This window comes from Carcharodon carcharias, chromosome 1 (genome assembly GCF_017639515.1).
Source record: "Carcharodon carcharias isolate sCarCar2 chromosome 1, sCarCar2.pri, whole genome shotgun sequence".
NCBI classification, from domain to species: domain Eukaryota; kingdom Metazoa; phylum Chordata; class Chondrichthyes; order Lamniformes; family Lamnidae; genus Carcharodon; species Carcharodon carcharias.
The window spans coordinates 161,800,109-161,820,102 of record NC_054467.1 but is presented as its reverse complement, the minus strand read 5'-3'; the positions used below and the strand labels follow the sequence as shown (position 1 = coordinate 161,820,102).

Below are 19,994 nucleotides of genomic sequence, written 5' to 3'. Positions count from 1 at the left end.
ACAAGGAGAGGGAAATATAAGCTGGTTTAAGGTTGGAGGGGGGGCGCGGTGGGAAGTGGAAGGGGGGGTGTTAGGATAGGAGCAGATCATCAAAAGATGTCACAGACAAAAGAACCCCCACCTATGGCACCTCCCCATGCCCACGCAAAAGACGTAACACCTGCCCCTTCACTTCCTCTCTCCTCAACGTCCAAGGGCCCAAACATTCCTTTCAAATGAAGCAGCATTTCACTTGCATTTCCCCCAACTTAGTCTACTGTATTCGTAGCTCCCAATGCGGTCTCCTCTATGTTGGAGAGACCAAACGTAAACTGGGCGACCGCTTTGTAGAACACCTGCGGTCTGTCTGCAAGAATGACCCAAACCTCCCTGTCGCTTGCCATTTTAACACTCCACCCTGCTCTCTTGCCCACATGTCTGTCCTTGGCCTGCTGCATTGTTCCAGTGAAGCCCAACGTAAACTGGAGGAACAGCACCTCATCTTCCGACTAGGCACTTTACAGCCTTCTGGATTGAATAATGAATTTAACAACTTTAGGTCTTGAGCTCCCTCCTCCATCCCCACCCCCTTTCTGTTTCTTCCCCCTTCCTTTTGTTTTATCTTTTTTTTTCTACAATAATTTATATAGATTTTTCTTTTCCCACCTATTTCCATTATTTTTAAATCATTTATGCACCCCCACCCCACTAGAGCTATACCTTGAGTGCCCTACCATCCATTCTTAATTAGCACATTCGTTTAGATAATATCACCAACTTCAACACCTCTGTGTTCTTTTGTCTGTGACATTTTTTGATGATCTGCTCCTATCACTTCTTGCTTGTCCCTACAACACCAACCCCCCCTCCACTTCTCCCCCCGCCCACCTTAAACCAGCTTATATTTCACCCCTTCCTTGGATTCACCTAGTTCTGTTGAAGGGTCATGAGGACTCGAAACGTCAACTCTTTTCTTCTCTGCCGGTGCTGCCAGACCTGCTGAGTTTTTCCAGGTAATTCTGCTTTTGTTTAGCATCAATTACTATCTGTTAGCCTGACATCAGTATTGTGGAAAATGCTAGAATTTATTCTAAAGGAAGTTTCACGAATGCGTATTTATGATATTACAGACTTTAAGGACAACTGTTTTAAAGGCAGATTTCCGTTTTCAAACCTTTACATTGAGTTGAAAAGACTTTTTCACAATGGAAATGCAGACAGGCAACATGGCCCTTTCTGGTGTTTATTCAAACATTGTCAAACACACATCTCTGTAGCTGGCTATAAAGTTCCATCAAAAATGCAAAGACCCTTCCAGAGGATGTCCATTGAATTCTAAAAGGTGTGAAAAGGCCTTTTGCTTCTCAGGGAAAAGGAGGCAGGAAGGGACTTCAAAGGACCTCAACATGTCAACTACTTGGCCTGGTAGAACAATGTTTCATCGAAATTAACATAGCAGTCATTTTGGTTGTGATAAAGACAGGTGAGAACAGCCATTTCAAAAACAGAATTACCTGGAAAAACTCAGCAGGTCTGGCAGCATCGGCAGAGAAGAAAAGTGGACGTTTCGAGTCCTCATGACCCTTCAACAGAATAGTTCTGTTGAAGGGTCATGAGGACTCGAAACGTCAACTCTTTTCTTCTCCGCCGATGCTGCCAGACCTGCTGAGATTTTCCAGGTAATTCTGTTTTTGTTTTGGATTTCCAGCATCCGCAGTTTTTTGTTTTTATCTTTGAGAACAGCCATTTGGCGTGCAGAAGCCCAGGAAGAACCCTGAGAAACAACTTCAGATATGATTCTTGACTAAGGCAGGACAAAGAAGAAGGTATTAAGAAATCAACTGCTATTCTGCCGAAAGAGTCCAAACTATAAATGCAGTAACTGCAGAATTAGCAAGGAAAGGAAACCTCTCTCCCCCAAAAACCTGCTAACCTGCTAAGTCCACCTGATAAAGCAAACCACCCATTAAATCGGCTGCAGAAGGCATTGTGGCTCTTAAACTGAATCTCAAATTTTAACCCCTTCACTTCGGGAGAAGAAATTCAAGCAACAGGACCGCAACAATATCTTACAGAGACTGATTTGAAATCTCATCTTTAAGTATCCATTTTTTCTTTATCTGCATTTTAATCTTTGTATCTGTACTTCAGTTAATAACTTTATCACTTTTACCTAAATAGTTTTCAGTAGTAGTTTATCTTGTTTAAGACTAACACTTTTTTGCTGGGTTATTTTTTAAATTGAATCACTCATAAATCAAAGGGGACAACATCCACACACAAATCATTAGCCCAGAGACCACTGTAAAAAAATGCCTTTTATGTGGGCGTGACAGATGTAATAACTGGATACTTGGAAAATAATAGTAGGATTGCGCAGCGTCAACATGGATTTGTGAAAGGGAAATCATGTTTGACCAACTTGTTAGAGTTTTTTAACTAGCAGAAAAGATAGTGGGGGGTGGGGGGGGGGGAGGGTGGAGGAGCGGAGGCGGGCGCAGGTGGATATGGTGTATTTGGATTTTCAGAAGGCTTTTGATAAGGTCCCACACAGGTTAGTAAACAAAATTACAGCACATGGGATTGGTGTTAATATACCGGCATGGAATGAGAATTGGTTGACAGACAGTAAAAACAGAGAGTAGGAATAAAAGGGTCATTCTCAGGTTGGCAGGCTGTGACTAGTGTGGTACTGCAAGGATCAGTGCTTGGGCCCAGCTACTCACAATCTATATCAATGATTTGAATGTAGGGACCAAATGTCATTTTTTCAACTTGGCTGATGACAAAACTAGGTGCGAATGTGAGTTGTGAGGAGGATGGAGAGAGGCTTCACAGGGATTAAACAGGCTAAGTGAGTGGGCCAGGACATGACAGATGGAATAGGGAGGTGCGTAGTGGTATTGTCACTGGGCTAGTAACCCAGAAATCCAGCATAATGCTCTGGGGATGCGGGTTGAAATCCCACCATGGCAGATGGATTTGAATTCAATAAAAAACTAGAATTAAAAGTCTAACGATGACCATGAAGCCATTGTTGATTGTTGTAAAAACCCATCAGTCTAGCTAATGTCCTTTAGGGAAGAAATTCTCACCTGGTCTGGCCTACATGTGACTCTAGACCCACAGCAATGTGACTGACTCTTAAATGCCCTCTAAAATGACTTAGCAAGCCACTCAGCTCTCAGGGGCAATTAGGGATGGGCAATAATTGCTGGTCTAGCTAGCATATATCCATATCCAGGGGACACAGTCTCAGAATAAGGGGTGGGCCATTTAGAACTGAGATTAGGAGGAATTTCTTCAATCGGAGGGAAGTGAATCTTTGGACTTCTCTACCCAGAGATCTGTGGAAGCTCAGTCATTGGGTATGTTCAAGACAGAAATCAATAGATTTCTAGATATTAAAGATATTAATGGATATGGGGATAATGCTGGAAAACGGCGCTGAGGTAGATGATCAGCTATGATCTTGTTGAATGGCGCAGCAGGCTTGAGGGGCTGAATGGCCTACTTATGTTCTTTTTCCCTGTGTTCCAATATATCTGTGAATACCAGTATTCGAAAAGAGCCTGAAGTGTTTCCCAGCATACCAACAGTCTGTTCTCTAATACTTGTCTAGGAGTGCTGAGGAATTGCTCCAGGGAGATGGCCATAGCTGCATAAAGCATGTATCTGCTAACCTCACTCAGAATAACAGCATTCATCCTCCCATCACTGCCACTCCTTTGAGACCCTTGCTGTTACTTGTCAGTCAACCAGTCCAAACTGCTGCCACCAATGCTGAGATGCTGCTGTCTGAGGCCAGGCCTTCGAGGGCCAGAGCTCCTCAAACAATGCTGCCAAGACCAGCTGCAGTCTATCCTAGCGAAAGTCAGCAGCCTTCCAGCAGCCAATACTATAGGCATTGGGGTAGCACTGTGCAGGAGCCATAGGCCGGGCACGGCACACAGAAGACAAGCACTAAGGAATGCACAAGCATGACTAGTTGACCTTTGTATGCAATGACATGGTTTGATTTATAAATGTGGTTTGGAATGTTTATTTTGCAGTGGCTTTTTTATTTTTGCATTGTGGCCAAGCAGGCACTGTAGGCGGAATTTTCCGTGCCCGCTGGCTCGGGTGTGCTCAGTGGTGTGAGCGGACAATATGGCAAAGCAGCCAAAAATCGGTTTCACACCTTGAAGCTAGTTTGCAATTGTCCACTCAGCCTGTCATTGGGGGGGCCACGTTTCCCGCAATCAGAAATCGGGAACCTCATTGTAATACATCAGCATATCGTTATAGGGTCAGCCTGCCAGAATCATCCCCTCACGCTGGATCGTGCAGCTATGCTGGTGGGAAAACATGCCAGTGCAGAACATGTCTTGACCAGTATGATCTGCAGAAGTCGGGACTTATCACCAAGGCCTTGCTCACATCGCGGGCATCCGAGGAGCAGAAGATGCCAGAGCCCAACAGCAACAGCACGCTGGAGGAACATCCATGACCTGCTGGGCGGATTCTCATGGACATGGCTCTGCTGCAAACGCAGCTCACAGAGGTGAAAAGTCAGCATTAAGGGTCTGCTCACAATGGATGATGGTTGAGGGGGTGGAGAGGAAGGTCCAACTGTGTTAGGGAGAGGAAGATGTACTGGAGAATGGGAAAGGAAGGTCTAGGGTCGGCTGGGAGAGGAACAGATGTCGTAGGTGGCAGGGATGAGGTTGGGAGGTGGGGGAACGAAGGTGTCAGAGGCAGGTGAGGTTGGGAGGGTGGGGGACAAAGGTGTCGGGGAGAAGGTTAGGAGGGGAAGAGACCACGAGGAGAGGAGGGGGAAGATGGCAACTGGGGAGGTAGGTGTAAGTGGGGAGCTGGAGGTGTAAAGGAATGAGTTCGGAGCCGGGAAGGAGTGTGGAGAGGGCACGGAGTTCAGCAGGGAGGAAGGAGTCTGGGGGGTGGAAGGAGTACGGAGAAGGGAAAGAGTCCAGGGGGAGGCAGGAATTTGAGGCGATGAAGTAGTGCAGAGATGGGAAGTAGTCCAGTGTTGGCAGGAGTGTGGTGGGGGGGAGTGTGAAGAGGAGAGGAAGTAAGGTAAGGGTGGAGGGAGTAAGGGTGGAGGAAATAAGGCTGCAGGAAGGAGTAAGAATTTCTGAAGGAGTCAGGAAGGGGGAAGGACGGTTGGGGTGGTGGGGGGGTGAGGACAGAGAAGAGAGTCCGGGGGTCAGGGAAGTAGTTCCTGGAGGGTGGGGGTGGGGGTGGGAGTTCCAGGAGGAGGAAGGAGTTCCTGGAGGGTGGGGTGGGGAGGGGGGAAGGAGTTCCTGGGGGGGAGGGGGGAAGGAGTCCAGACGGAGTGGTGGGGCTGTGCAAGGGAGGGCTCTAAATGAGTCCATGACTGCTTTCCGGGGAGTGAACTCAGGGTGGGCCAGCTACGAGAGAATAGTGAAAATGACCAAGGGCAGAGAGAGCAAGTAGGGTATGAGGGTGAGGTTTCAACGGTATTGTTAGAAGGGACGGCGAGGATGGTTGGTGGGGTCTCAGAGGCAAACATGGACCCTGGGGATGGGAAGGAGGAGGTCGGGGAGGTGAATGTGGATGGGGGTGGGAAAGAAGGGAACCTGGACATCCCTGAAAGAAAAGGGTTGCAGCTGGTAGGTCATGGAGGGGAGGTGGAAGGTGATGTCAGGGGGATCGACAGTGAAGGGGGAAAGGAAATGAGTGGCTGGGGGAGAGGAAAGGGTGGGGGCGGTGGAAGAAAAGCTGTATTAACACCATGCTGGCTAAATCGAAAGTGAAATGAGAAAAAAGTCATGGTGGGTGAAATCAGGTGCTGCATGGGAGAGTGATCAATGGGTGGGCGGAGATGCAACTCAGCTGAGATGGTCAACTGAAAGAGAACCCCAGCTGGCAGCACTGAAAATGCTCAGAACATTGAGATGAGTGTGATATGGGAAGGATCCACATGCGTGCATGAGGCTACAAAAGGCTCTGCCACACACATACTTGTCCCTCCAGAATCACTGATGGGCCAGCTGCATGCAGCTGAACTGTTAGTGGAGAGGGGCGAGGGGTGGGGGGGTGGTGCGGAGGTGTGGCAGCATGGCTTTCAGTTTATGTATATTGCTCATGCACCAGCCATGTCATCAAAAGATAAGTCCTTGTTGGCCAGGAGTCACCCTCTGGCTTGCCATAGTGATTGATATGCAGCTGGCACAGTGGACTGTCACAGAATGAAAGCTTCCTGACTCCTGTTAGGATGCTAGGCATTGACCTGCCTGATATGCTGCATATAATTGCACACCTCTTGCATAATAGTCATTTAAGAGTTCTCTACAATCATAAACACTTATTGAAATGGAAAATGAAAAGTGCATCTTACCAAGTGTAGACCTGTTTTTACTGACTAACCAGCAATGATATCCAAACAGAGAAGACAGGCTGATAGAAAACATTGCAGCTGCAAAGAACAGGAACATGATGTGGAACTTAGCTTGGGTATCTGGCAGGCCATTCTGGGAGAAGAAACACAAGCATAATAAAATAAGCTAGAAACACTGAAATTATTCTGTATCTGCTATATGTAATTTCAAGGCTATCTACTGCAACACATTAGCAAAATACTGTTGATGCTGAAAATCTGAAATAAAAACAGAAATTGGTGGGAGTACGCAATAAATCCTGACAGCATCTCTGGAGAGAGAGAACATTTCAGATCGTTGTTCTTTCATTGGAAGATATTTAGAACGAGTCCTAACCAAAGGCTATTGATCTGAAACATTAACTCTGATTCTCTCTCTACAGATGCTGCCACACTCTTCTATTTGCCACAAATGCTGTTTTTACTATAGTACATGATTTGTTTTCATTTGTTTTCCAGCCATTCATTTATATCATGATTGATCCGTACCACAACAATATTTACCATTTTTGATCTATATTTCCTGACATCTTTAACCAGCACACATTTATCATTCTGTCTTGAAAATTTTGATTGCTCCATCAGCCGCATCCCTGTTAGTACTGGGACCTTGAGCATCCCTGGTTTTCATTGTTTGCCGTTGAAAGCCGTGCCTTCAGCTGCCTTAAACTTTGGAATTCCCCCACCCCCACCAAACCTCTCTTCCTCGCCACCTCTCTCCTCTCCTTTAACAATGCCCCTTAAAAGCTACCTCTTTAATCAGGCTTTTGGTGACCTGACTCAATATCTCTTTATGTGGCTTGGTGTCGAATTTTGTTTGATAACACTCCTGTGATGCACCTTGGAATTTTCTACTATGTTAAAGACACTGTACAAATAAAACTTATTGTTGTACTACACAGCCACAGTAGGCACAGAGCCGTTAAATCCACCACTATATGCTGAATATTCCCATGCCATACAGTATTCCCTGATTTGTGACAATTCCCCTATTTAACTGATATCCTGACAAGGAGTAGTTAAGTAGCAAACCCATAGACACAACTCCTTGTGCTGATTATGGTTCTTAACTAGGGTTATCTACTGCAGTTACTACAAGCCCAATTTGGGCCATCTGCTTCACTGTCTGTGGATAGGTAATTATTAGATAACAGAGAAGGTTGGTATGAAGTTGGCTGAGTGACAGGAAAACAGGCGCTAGTGATGAGCAGTTGTTTTTTGGACTGGAGGAAAGTTTACAGTGAGTCCCCTAGGGGTTGATATTAGGACCACTGTTTTTCTTGATCATATTAATGACCTAGTCTTGGGTGTACAGGGCACAATTCAAAATTTGTAAATGACACAAAACTAGCATTGTGAACTGTTAGGACAGTGGTAGACTTCAAGGAGACACAAACTGGCTGGTGGAATGGGCTGAGATGCAGCAGATGAAATTTAATGCAGGGGATTGTGAAATTATATATTTTGGTAGGAGGAACAAGGAGAGGCAACATAAAATAAAGCATACAATTCTGAAGGAGGTGCAGGCACAAGTCAGGAGTGTGAAGAAATACCCTCCACTTGCCTGGATGAGTACAGCTCCAACAACACCCAAGATGCTTGATAACATTCAGGACAAAGCAGCCCGCTTGGCACCCCGTCCACCGCCTTAAACATTCACTCCCTCCGCCACCAACACAGAATGGCAGCAATGTGTAGCATCTACAAGTTGCACTGCAGCAACTTGTACATACTTTCCAAACCCACAACCTCTACCACCTAGAAGGGCAAGGGCAACAGGTTTATGGGAACACCAGCACCTGCAAGTTCATTTCCAAGTTACACACCATCCTGACTTGGAAATATATCGCTGTTCCTTCACTGTTGCTGGGTCAAAATCCTAGAACTCCCTTCCTAACAGCACTGTGGGTGTACCTGCACCACATTGTCTGCAGCAGTTCAAGAAGGCAGCTCACCACCACCTTCTCAAGGGCAATTACAGATGTGCAATAAGTGCTGGCTAACCAGCAATTAACAAATAAATAAAAAAAGGAAGCAAAGGGGCACAAATCATTGAAGGTGACAGGGCAGTTTGAGAAAGTGGTTAATAAAGCGTAGGGGATCCTGCGCTGTATAAATAGGAACATAGAGTACAAAAGCAGCGGAATACTGGTCCGGCATCAACTGGAATACTGTGTCCAATCCTGGGCACCACACTTTAGGAAGGATGTGAAGGCATTAAAGAAGGTGCAGAAAAGATTCATGAGAATGGTTCCAGGGATGAAAGGCTTCAGTTATGTGGATAGATTGAAGAAGCTGGGGCTGTTCTCCTTCCAGAAGAGAAGGTCAAATGGAGATTTAATAGAGGTGTTTAGCATCATGAAGGGTTTTGACAGAGTAGATAGGAAAAAACTGCTCCCTTTGACAGAAGGCTTGTGAAGTGCTTGAACCTGCCATAGTGCCCACACACTGGATACTATGACACTTTGGGCAGCTGAAACAAAAAGTTATAGGTTAGAAAATCTCATACTTAGGCAACTAATTAAAGCTAAATCACAACTACTGATGTCACAGTGTTTCAACATTACCAACAAGACAGAAAATTAATTTTTTGACAGATGTGCTGCTGCATTTTAACTCAAAACATAAATGCAATAACATTTTGCTAACTACATAACTAATCAGTTTCCATCATGAAAAACTGATCAAGCATTTGGATTCCTACCCAATATCCCTTCAGCCGCTTAATTGGAATTTCATCCTTGAAAAGGGATGAAAGGAAAGGTATGCGTCAATAAAAAAGGAACAAGTTAGAATGAATAAAACAAACTTAATAAAAAACCAAAGAAAATAAAAGCAAAATACTGTGGAGCTGGAAATCTGAAATAAAAACAGAAAGTGCTGGAAATACTCAACAGGTTTTGCAGCATTTGTGGAGAAGGAAACACAGTTTACTTTGAATCGAACATGACTTCTTCGGAACTGAAGGAAGTTTTCTTAAGGAAGAGATGAAGATGCAGTTTTGAAGGGAAGGGAAACTGTGCTTATGCTAAGAAAATAATTCATAGTGTCACTTAAATTTGCTATTGGGGCAAAGTGAGGTAGTTGTGTGAACAGGTGTTGGATTGTGGTGTATTAGAGCCTTTATTAATATTTGAAGCTTATTCAAGGTCCAATGTACATTCTGTTTAACTCCCCTCAACTTCAGTCAGAGGGAAGGACATATAACTAGGTTATGAGCCCTGCTCGTCCTCCAAATGAAGGATTGAAATCAACCAGAATTATTACCTTCTCTTTGACAGACTTTTTACTACTACTTCTTAAATAGATTGTAATTTCACGGATATTATAAGGGTCTGGGTGAAACTCCTCAGTAAATGTTCTCTCACCACAAGAGAACTGGAGTGGGGGTTCATGAGTCTTTGATACAGAGGTCTAAATGAGATAATTAAATTTTAAACACACAAAAATTTATTATAATAAGAAAGTGTGCAATTGCAGTGGTTATACAAAAAGCATAAATCACGAACTAGATAAATCCTGAAAAGATAGCTAGTTCTTATTTCAATAAGAGAATTATAGGTTGAGACTTTTCTTGTGACAGATACAGCATTTCAAAAGAAAATAAGATATCCATCAAATATTAAAGTAATATGACCTTAATCTCTGAGCATGTGAGATTTAAAAGGCTCAAAACAGGTCTGAAGTCAAGCTACGAGAATCTAACACATCTGGAGATTTGAGTTTGGGCTTACATATTTATAACAAATCTTGGAGTTGTATAATTAATGGTTATGTGGAAGATGTTTATTTGATCAATAATAGACCACCACTAATTAGTATCCTATAGTTGGTGAAAGGACCACCTATTATAATGAGGGTGCCCATTCAATTTCTAAGAAATATTATTTTGAACATATTCCTGAAAACTGGACTTTACGTAACAGTCATGTTGGTTAATATTGCTTAGTCAGTATCCAGCAAGATAGTAAGACTTGAGGCATGCATCCATTGATCCAATTGAGGTTTTAGTTATTCGGGGTAGCACTGTACGTGCTAAGGTAATGGCAAGAACCATAGGACACTGTTTTTTAGGTGTGTATTCCTTATCAGTGAATTTGCATTGTTGTGAAGTGAGTTAGCCATGTTGTGTTTACAAACTAGGTCTGACTCTTGTTAAGATATGTTTTATTGAGTTTACCCAAAGTAACTTTTACCCTAATATTCCTGTTTTAATTCCATATTATTTGATCCTTATTTCTTCACAGGGTGAGGAGAGGCTAATGGCAGCAGGGATTAGTTCTCAGAGAAAATGAGCCTGGTGAGGTCTAAGCAGGGAGAGCGCTAAGAGATCAGTGCCAGGGTTGAGAAGAAAATGGGCTGGGGAGCTTACAGGGAAAAGGAAGAATGAAGAGGCTGTGGCAATGCTTAGCTATCTGTTTACTGCAAACGTTGACATATTTCTTTACAAAACTATCCCAGCTTTTTTGTATCTTAATTTTAAAATAACTTATCACAAAACGCTAGCAACAAATTAACTTCGACCAGTTTTCAAATCATTCCAAATCATTAATAATGAGAACTTAAGAGTGGTGAATTGCCTGGGTCACAACACAGTCCTGAAATGGTGGTACAACTGTGCTGCATCAAACATAAAAACAGTGCCACCGAAGCTGGATCTGCTGTCCATGGGAACTAGTTCCGGTGAGGTCTAACACACAGGCTCCTCTTTAGAACCATTTTAACAAGAGCACAGCTTACATATGCAAAGATCTCTAAAGCCTATGTAACTGGTTCAAATGTTATAGCTGTTCACCTTACACTAATTTGGATAGCTATCAACTAGGAAGCAAGAGGTTTCAAATGTTTTGGAATGAACAAATACCGCACACATAAGGATAATCTATGTGCTCACCAGCCTGCCATTTTCCAGTAAATTAAAATAAACTGAGGGAATATTGCAGGCTGGCAAGTGCACAAGTAGAAAACTCTGAACAACGGTTCCATAATTCCTTAGGTCATAAGCCCTGCACTGGTGCCCTTCAGCATGGATTTAACCAGGGTTTGTTTGGAAGCAGGAGAGAATGGTGGGAAATTAATTAAAATGGAATGAGTTAAAATGAGTAAAATAAACAAAGAAAATACCTGACTTATAAGTTTCTAAAAATAGGAAGATTTGCATCTATATAGTGCCTTTCAAAACCTTAGGATGCCCCAAAACACTTTATAGCCAATTAAGTACTTTACAAAGTGCAGTAACTATTGCACTGTAGGAAATGCAAGATTCAATTTGTGAGATTCCCACCCACAGCAGTGTAATAAAGACCAGATAATCTGTTTCCAGGCATTGATTGATAGGTTAATATTGACCAGGGCAATGGAGAGAATTCATCAACATAGAATTGGCTAGCACAAGTGCCACTCTGGGTGGATATATGATACTTGCCTGCCCCATATTCACTGAAATCCCTCAGCTGCTTAGAGCCTTGACCCTGGCAAATCTCTTATTGGCCCTCTGAGGATCTAGCACCATTTTACAGAATTTTATTTGAACTCTATGAAGGTTAATGCCACCCACTAGGCCTGAGCCCCACTGGAAGAGGCAGAGCCATCCCTCCGCTAGCCACTGCACCTCCACTCAGAAAGCATGTTGGCTACTGCATGCAAGTCAGGTTCCAATGATAAACATGAGTGGAAACCCCTGATTTAGGAAGTCTCTGTTTCCTCACCTGTCAAACACCTGGTTGGGGTGGACTTGCATTCCATTCCTTATAAGACAACTATCAAAAATGACACAGGACTGATACAACTGGGGTTTATTTTCCTGGAATTCCAGGACTAATATGTTCATTGTAGCCACAAATATTTTCAAGCTATGAATGTGCAAAAGGAGCCTAACATTAAATGAAGGGTCAATGCTGTTTTCAAATTTCTAGCATATTTTGACTCTTGCAGATTATGGGCTGGTTAATATTTTTGTCCGCAACAGATCTGAAGACTGAACTGGGTCACTATTGTGTGGAAATGTGGTTAAATGTGAGCCTTAATGTGCTTTCTCCATAAATGTATCCTTTATTTGTGCAATTGCTCTCCAAAGTGATAGCGGATTAACTGTTCCATTCCATCGTCCCAGTATTTTGCAATATATTCTCTAGTATTTTAATACAGATCAAATGTAATTTTCATAAAATGCCTTTCCTTGCAGATTTCATGCATTTTCCTTACGAGTTGCACAAGTGATGTTTAAATGAAAATATTACACTAGTAAACTTCATTCTTCTGCATTTTCTAAATGAAAAAGTCCAATATTAAAATCTAATGTGAATAAAACACTCAGGTTAGATTGGCTGGTGAGGACAAATGTTGAAGACAGTTATCAAGTTAAAACAAAGATAGCATTCAACTAACTGAAACCTGAACTCAGTTCCTAGTCAGTCATACCAGGATTTATAATCCAGGATGAGTGATTGTTATTGAAAAGTCAAAGTGATAACTCATTACATTAAATGAAAAAAAATGATTAAAAATGCACAATAAAGTCAATCAACATCTGAAAAGTAAAGATAGGTTAACATTTCTGTTGTGATCAGCTTTGCAGAAGGGTTATGCCTAAGGAGTTTCTGAAATGTTGATGGACTTGCTGTATATATCCATCTCTTCCTAATGTAATTTTAGATTTTCAGAATTCAACATTTCTTAGCTCAACATGTTTTTCATAGCATGGCATCCCAGAGCTCCTAACTGTTGAGATCATGAAATTTTCAAAGGCTTGAAGGCAATGGATGTTATTTCTGACATTTACAGTTTACAATAAGAATTAAAGCTATTATGGTTAATGAGGGGGCCACTTACTTAAACTTTTGACCAACAGGATGGATTTTCCTCTGAATTAATGCCTATTTAGGGTGATAAAGTGAATAAATGGGTTCTTAAAGGCAACTTGCATTCTGGTGTTTTAAAAGCAGGTAAGAACATTGCAAATGCCTTAACTTTAGCTTTCCAAAGTTCTCTTGACTTAGGAATCATCCCTTGAAATTGGAAAATTATGCATGTCACTTTTTTATTTAAGAAAGGTAACAGTTAGAAAGCAGGAAGTTATAGAACAGTTAGCCAAATATCAATTGACAGAAGCAAATTACTACGGATGTTGGAAATCTGAAATAAAAACTGAAAATACTGTAAATACTCAGCAGGGCAGGCAGCATCTGTGGAGAGAGAAACAGAGTTAATGTTTCAGCTCTGTGATCATTCATCAGAGCTGCTATAGGTTTTAACAAGTGAAAGGGAGAGGGTGGGAAGAAGAACAAAAGGGAAAGTTTCTGATAGAGTGGAGCATGGAAGATATTAAATGTCAAAAGCTTTTATGTTGCAAGGCCTAAGGGAGTGGTAAAGAAAAGTAAAAAAAACAAGAAGATGTATCGAGGTGTGAATGGTGGGGTAATTGCCACCTAAATGCAAAGTAAAGGAAACAAGAGGAAAAATCAAACCAGCAACAAAACATGAAATAAAATGGGGGCAGAAGTTATGATCTAAAATTGTTGAATTCAGTGGAGAGTTAGAAGGCTGTTAAGTGCCCAGTTGAAATATGAAATGCTATTTGGTGTTGACCTGAAATTTTAACTATTTCTCTCTCCACAGATGCTGCCTGACCTGCAGAGAATTTCCAGCCTTTTCTGTTTTTTTATCTGTTGTTGGGAAATTGCTAGTGTCCATAACTAAGGACAATGAAGAAATAGTGCTAAGAGCAGCCTGTTCATCACTCCTATACAATAAAAGTTGTTGCAGTCCAATGGCTGTTGTATAGATGCCCCTTGTTTCGTTTCTACATGTTGTAACAACAAGTAAAGTTACACATCACCCAAATGAATGGGAATCTATGCAACATCAGTTTTATCTAGCATTGTTTATTAATGCAATATTTGTAAAATTACTTGTAAATCTGTGGTTACATATTTTAAGTCACATGGACTCAAAACATAGACCACTGTTACATCAAAATAACATAAATTCTAACATTGTACAATCTTTGTTTGATAATCTCCCTTTAGCAAAATGGCAGTAACACAACCAACTTTTTACAAACAAACCCACCAACAAAGACAGGCTTATTGTTTGGACAAAACTTGAATAAAATATTGATAAACATCTGAGAATCTCATGCAGTAAAAATAGAATTTGACTTACTCAGTTAGTGTAAAATCAATAGCCTTTGTCTATTCACTGACTCCATCCCTTTCCATGGCCTGAGGCTCAACTAGACTGTTCACATGTTTAGTGTCACATTTGATTCTAAGATGCACTTCTGACCATATATCCACACCATCACTATGACCCCTATATCCACTTCCGTAACATCGCTTGACTCCACCTCTGCCTCAGTTCATGTGCTGCTAAAACCCTCACCCATGCCTTTGTTAACTCTAGTTTTGACTATTCCAACACACTCCTGGTTGGCCTTCATTCTGTACTACACTCTGTAACTTGAGGTCATCCAAAACTCTACTACCCCTATCTTTACACACACCAAGACCCATTTACCCATCACCTTGTGCTCGTTGACCTACATTGGCTCATGGTTAAACACCACCTCAATTCAAAATTCTCATCCTTGTTATCAAATCCCTCCTTGGTGTTGCCCCCTCCATATCTCTATAATATTTTCCAGCCCACAACCCTCTGAGATATCTGCACCCATCTAGTTCTGACTCCACCAGCATCCCCAATTTTAATTGCTCCACCACTGGTGGCTGTGCATTTAGCTGCCAAGGCCCCAAGGTCTGGAATTCCCTCACTAAACCCATCTCCACCTCTTTATCCTGCTTTCAGGTGATCCTTAAAATGTACCTCTTTGACCAAGCTTTTGGTCATCTGCCCCAATATCTCCTTCTGTGGCTTGGTATCAAAGTTTGGTTGATAATACTTCTGTGAAATGCTTTGTGATGTTTAACTACATTAAAGGCACAATATAAATACAACTTGTTACTGTTATACTATGCACTTCAAAATAATTCATGATAAAATGCTGTAGAAATGTTGGATCCTTTAAAAAAATATTTTTGATTCTTCTGCCTAGAACCCCATATTTCTTTTGGCCTTATATTACTTCTAATAATCATGTTGCAAATCTTCAGCTGGCTTCTAGTCCTCACAACTTCTGTTCCACTATACATTTCCTATAGATCATTAGCTTCTAGGTTAGCTTTAACTTCATTAGGGAGAATGCACTGCAGCAACTTGCCAAGGCTCCTCTGACAGCACCTTTCAAACCTGCGACCTCTACCACTTAGAAGAACAAGTCAATTAATCAACCATAAGCTTCATTCCTTTGTGTAATTGTGCATCTAAATGTTTCCCTTTCATTTTTCTTATTCATTCATGGGATGTGAGCATCATGACAAGGCCAACATTTAGTACCCATCCCTTGAGAAGGTGGTGGTGAGCTGCCTTCTTGAACCCCTGCAGTTCATGTGGTGTAGGTACACCCATTGCTGGAAACACCACCAATTACAACCCCCTCCAAGTCACACACCACCCTGACTTGGAGATAGAACATTGCTGTTCCTGGGTCAAAGTCCTGAAAATCCTTCCCTCACAGCACTGTGGGCGTACCTACACCACATGGACAGCAGGGGTTCAAGAAGGCAGCTCACCACCACCTTTTCAAGGGCAATTAAGGATGGACAATAAATGTTGGTCTTGCCAGTGATGCTCACATCCATGAACATATAAATAAAAAATGAAAGTGATGCACTTATACACACAATCACACAAAAGAATGGAGATTATGGTTGATTAATTGACCGATTTTCTCAATTTATTTATACCATTAACAAAAATGAGTTCATGAACATCCTTTTTACCTCTTGAAGCTTAATCATATAATCAAATAGATGTTGCACATTACACATATATTTTTTTAAAAAACCACAAAACTACATCCTTCAGTAGAGAACAAAAATAATTGAGGTATACAGATGGACTAATGTTAAGCTCACCATCCAAAACTTGATAAAGTACTGCAGATCAGTGGCAGCAATAAACACGCAGTAAAGCAGGGAATAAGCCAAGAACAGGAAGAAAAACTTGTAATTGGAGAATCCAACACAATTGTTCACCCTGTAATCAAACAAAAATGCATCTTTGTCATATTTAATAGAGTGCAAGTTACTAAAGAATGAACTATAGGAATGGAAGTAAAAACTGGGAGAGATGTAAAACTGGCTGCTAATTTACATGGAGACAACATGGGAAACTATTGACTTGTCTCCATGTTTGTGGCTTTGCCATTCCAAGTCTAACAGCTCCAACTGAGAAAAGTTTTTTTGATTACATTGAAATGATTCTCAGCATGAGCACTGCGCTTTCTCAGATTTTGATGGGGTATGTGAAAATCTAGTGTTTAGGATACGACTACTACAACAATGAGCAACATTTACTTAAACATTTATAATTTTTAAGTTTTTCTAGTTTACCTGTGAAATATTGTAACACTCAAAGGATACCATACAGATGAAATAAAATCATCATTGTATTCTGCAGTTTCGATGCCATCTTATCTTTTGTTGGAGTGGTGGCATCAATCATGCAATTATCAAAAAGGCCCCTTGGTTGTATCATCAATCGTAGTGGTTAACTTTGTCATTGGGTACCCAGTATGGATGCAGCAAGAAACACAGGTGTGAATATTAAACCCCGACAATGGACAGAAGGTGTGTGGTTTAAAAATTAAAAATTGAGAAATGCGACCCTAACCCACCTCACATATGCTTCCTTCTAGTTTAACAGCACTGGTTTGTAAGCTTTGGAGGGGCCAGACACTATTATAATATACAAATCAGACTCCCTTAGTGAAGTTGGGAACAAGAATTAAATCTAATGGGCTGCTGGCCAAGAGGGTTCTGGGAAATGGAGATTAGAGCATCCAGCTGCTGAAGCTAAGTGCTCTTTAGAACAAACATTATGCTGATCGTGATCTCCTAGCATGCCACAATAAGCTGAGTTGCCGCCCACCAAGCCCCCCTCCCACCCCCCCCACCCCCAACCACCACCACCTCTCCTATATCCAACATTTGGCCACCTGCTCCACAAGTTTCCAACCCTCACAATTCCAACTCCTGATTTTTGTCTACCTACCCTGCAATTTTCCAAATCTGCCCCTCTATCCCCAATTCTTCCCTTCCTCCCTGCTACTGCCAGGTACAAACTTCCCCTACCCTATAATGAGGAGCTGCTGTTAATTCCCTGGGATTTCAGGGTTACGCAACTCCCACACTATCATGTTTCCCAGCTCCCTCCCTGCAAATATTGAGACCATATTCCCTGAAATTCTTGTCAGGGTCAGGAAAGTAGGTATAACTCCAGATCATGGCACAACACAGTTTCTCTAAGGCCATGGCACCAGTTGAGAGCGCATGTGGGTCCTATTTTGGTCTTTCAAAAGGTTGCAAGCCAAAAAGGATTGAGGTAAAGGAATGAAAGGGGTCATCAACAGTGCTATCAAGTGGCACTTGCTTAGCAATAACCTGCTCACTGGTACTCAGTTTGGTTTCCACCAGGGCCACTCAGCCCCTGACTTCATTACAGCCTTGGTTTAAAAATGGACAAAAGAGCTGAAGTCCAGAGGTGAGGTGAGAGTGACTTCCCTTGACATCAAGGCAGCATTTGACTGAGTGTGGCATCAAGGCACCCTAGCAAAACCGGAGTCAGTGGGAATCAGGGGAAAATTTTCCGCTAATGGGAGTGATACCTAGCACAAAGGGAAATGGTTGTGGCTGGCGGAGGTCAATCATCTCAGTTCTAGGATGTCACTGCAGGCATTTCTCAGGGTAGTGTCCTAGGCCCAACCATCTTCAACTGTTTCATCAATGACCATCCTTCCATCATAAAGTCAGAAGCGGGGATGTTTACTGATGATTGCACAGTGTTCAGCGCAATTCGCAACTCCTCAGATACTAAAACAATCCATGTCCAAATATAGCAAGACCTGGCAACATGCAGGTTTGGACTGACAGGTGGCAAGTAACATTCATGCCACACAAGTGCCAGGCAATGACCATCTCCAACAAGACAGAATCTAATCATCACCCCTTGATGTTCAATGGCATTACCATCGCTAAAACCCCACAATCAACATCCTGGGGATCACCATTGACCAGAAACTGAACTGGACTAGCCATATAAGTACTGTGGCTACAAGAGCAGTTAGAGGCTAGGAATCCTGCAATGAGTAACTCACCTCCTGACTCCTCAAAGCTTGTCCACCATCTACAAGGCACAAGTCAGGAGTGTGATGGAATACTCCCCACTTGCCTGGATGAGTGCAGCTCCAGCAACACTCAAGAAGCTTGAAACCATCCAGGGCAAAGCAGTCCACTTGATTGGCACCACATCCACAAACATTCACTCCCTCCACCACCAACGTACAGTAGCAGCAGTGTGTACCATCTACACGATGCACTGCAGGAATTTACCAAGCCTCCTTAGACAGCACCTTCCAAACCAGCGACCACTACCACCTAGAAGGACAAGGGCAGCAGATAGATGGGAAATCCATCACCTCGAAGTTCCTCTCCAAGCCACTCACTATCCTGACTTGGAAATATATCACCGTTCCTTCACCGTCGCTGGGTCAAAATCCTGGAACGCTCTTTCTAACAGCACTGTGGATGTACCTACGCCACATGAACTGCTCAAGAAGGCAGCTCACCACCACCTTCTCAAGGGCAGTTAGGGATAGGCAATAAATGCTGGCCTAGCCAATGATGTTCACCCCATGAATGAATTATAAAAATTACTTTGGAACTGAAGATTAGGATGCTTTTTTTATGTTAGTCAAAAGGGCTTTGGATATTGAGATGGAGCAGTTGTTAACTGGCAGGAGATTACAGTTGTGAAATGTTACTCCATTTCTCAGCAACTCAATAGAACAGCTTTAACATAGGACAATTTTTCAAGATGTTTCACAGGAGCATAACAAGACACAAATTGATACCAAATCAAAGAAGGACATTAGGATAAGGGACTAAAAGTTTGGACAAAGAGGGTTGATTTAAGGAGGGTCTTAAAAGGAGGAGAGCAAGGAGAAGAACTGGATAGATTAAGGAACGGAATTCCGGAGCATAGGATCTAGATAGCTGAAGGCATGGCTGCCGATGGCAGGTGGTGGGGAGAGAAGTGCTGGGGGCTTGGCAGCAAAGGGAGTGGGAATACACACAAGAGGCCAGAGTTGAAGGAGCACAGACTTGCTGGACAGTTGTAAGATAGGAGAGGTTACAGAGCTATGGATGGGTGAGGTCATGGAGAAATTTGAACATGAGAATGAGAATTTTAAGTTTGAGTCACTGGTAAACTAGGAACTAATGTAGGTCAGTGAGCACATGGGTGATAGTCAATTATCCTTCTAATCTTTCTTTGTTGTTTGTGGCCTGTTTAGTTCAATGCATGATATCTTTCAATTTTTTTGTGTGCATCTTAAAGGGGACAGTTTGTGAGCAGCCCGCACAGTACCTTCATGACTGCTATGTGGCTGTGCAGCTTAGAGGGATCACTGGCGATTGCTGAGTGGAACTAGGGCTGGGATAGAGGCCGCAGAGTTTTGGTTGAACTCAAGTTTATGGAGGGTGAAAGATAGGAGATTGGC

General features: G+C 42.3%; 1 protein-coding gene across 1 annotated transcript in view; it reads right to left on the bottom strand.

Moving 5' to 3' along the window:
- Positions 1–19,994, bottom strand: part of zdhhc2 (zinc finger DHHC-type palmitoyltransferase 2) — a 170,360-nt gene that overhangs the window by 51,666 nt on the left and 98,700 nt on the right. The window contains exons 7-8 of the mRNA XM_041191238.1: positions 16,351–16,471; positions 6,338–6,470 (exon numbers count right to left, since the gene is read on the bottom strand). Coding sequence (XP_041047172.1) covers positions 6,338–6,470; positions 16,351–16,471 — 254 coding nt within the window. The remainder of the gene's footprint in view (positions 1–6,337; positions 6,471–16,350; positions 16,472–19,994) is intronic.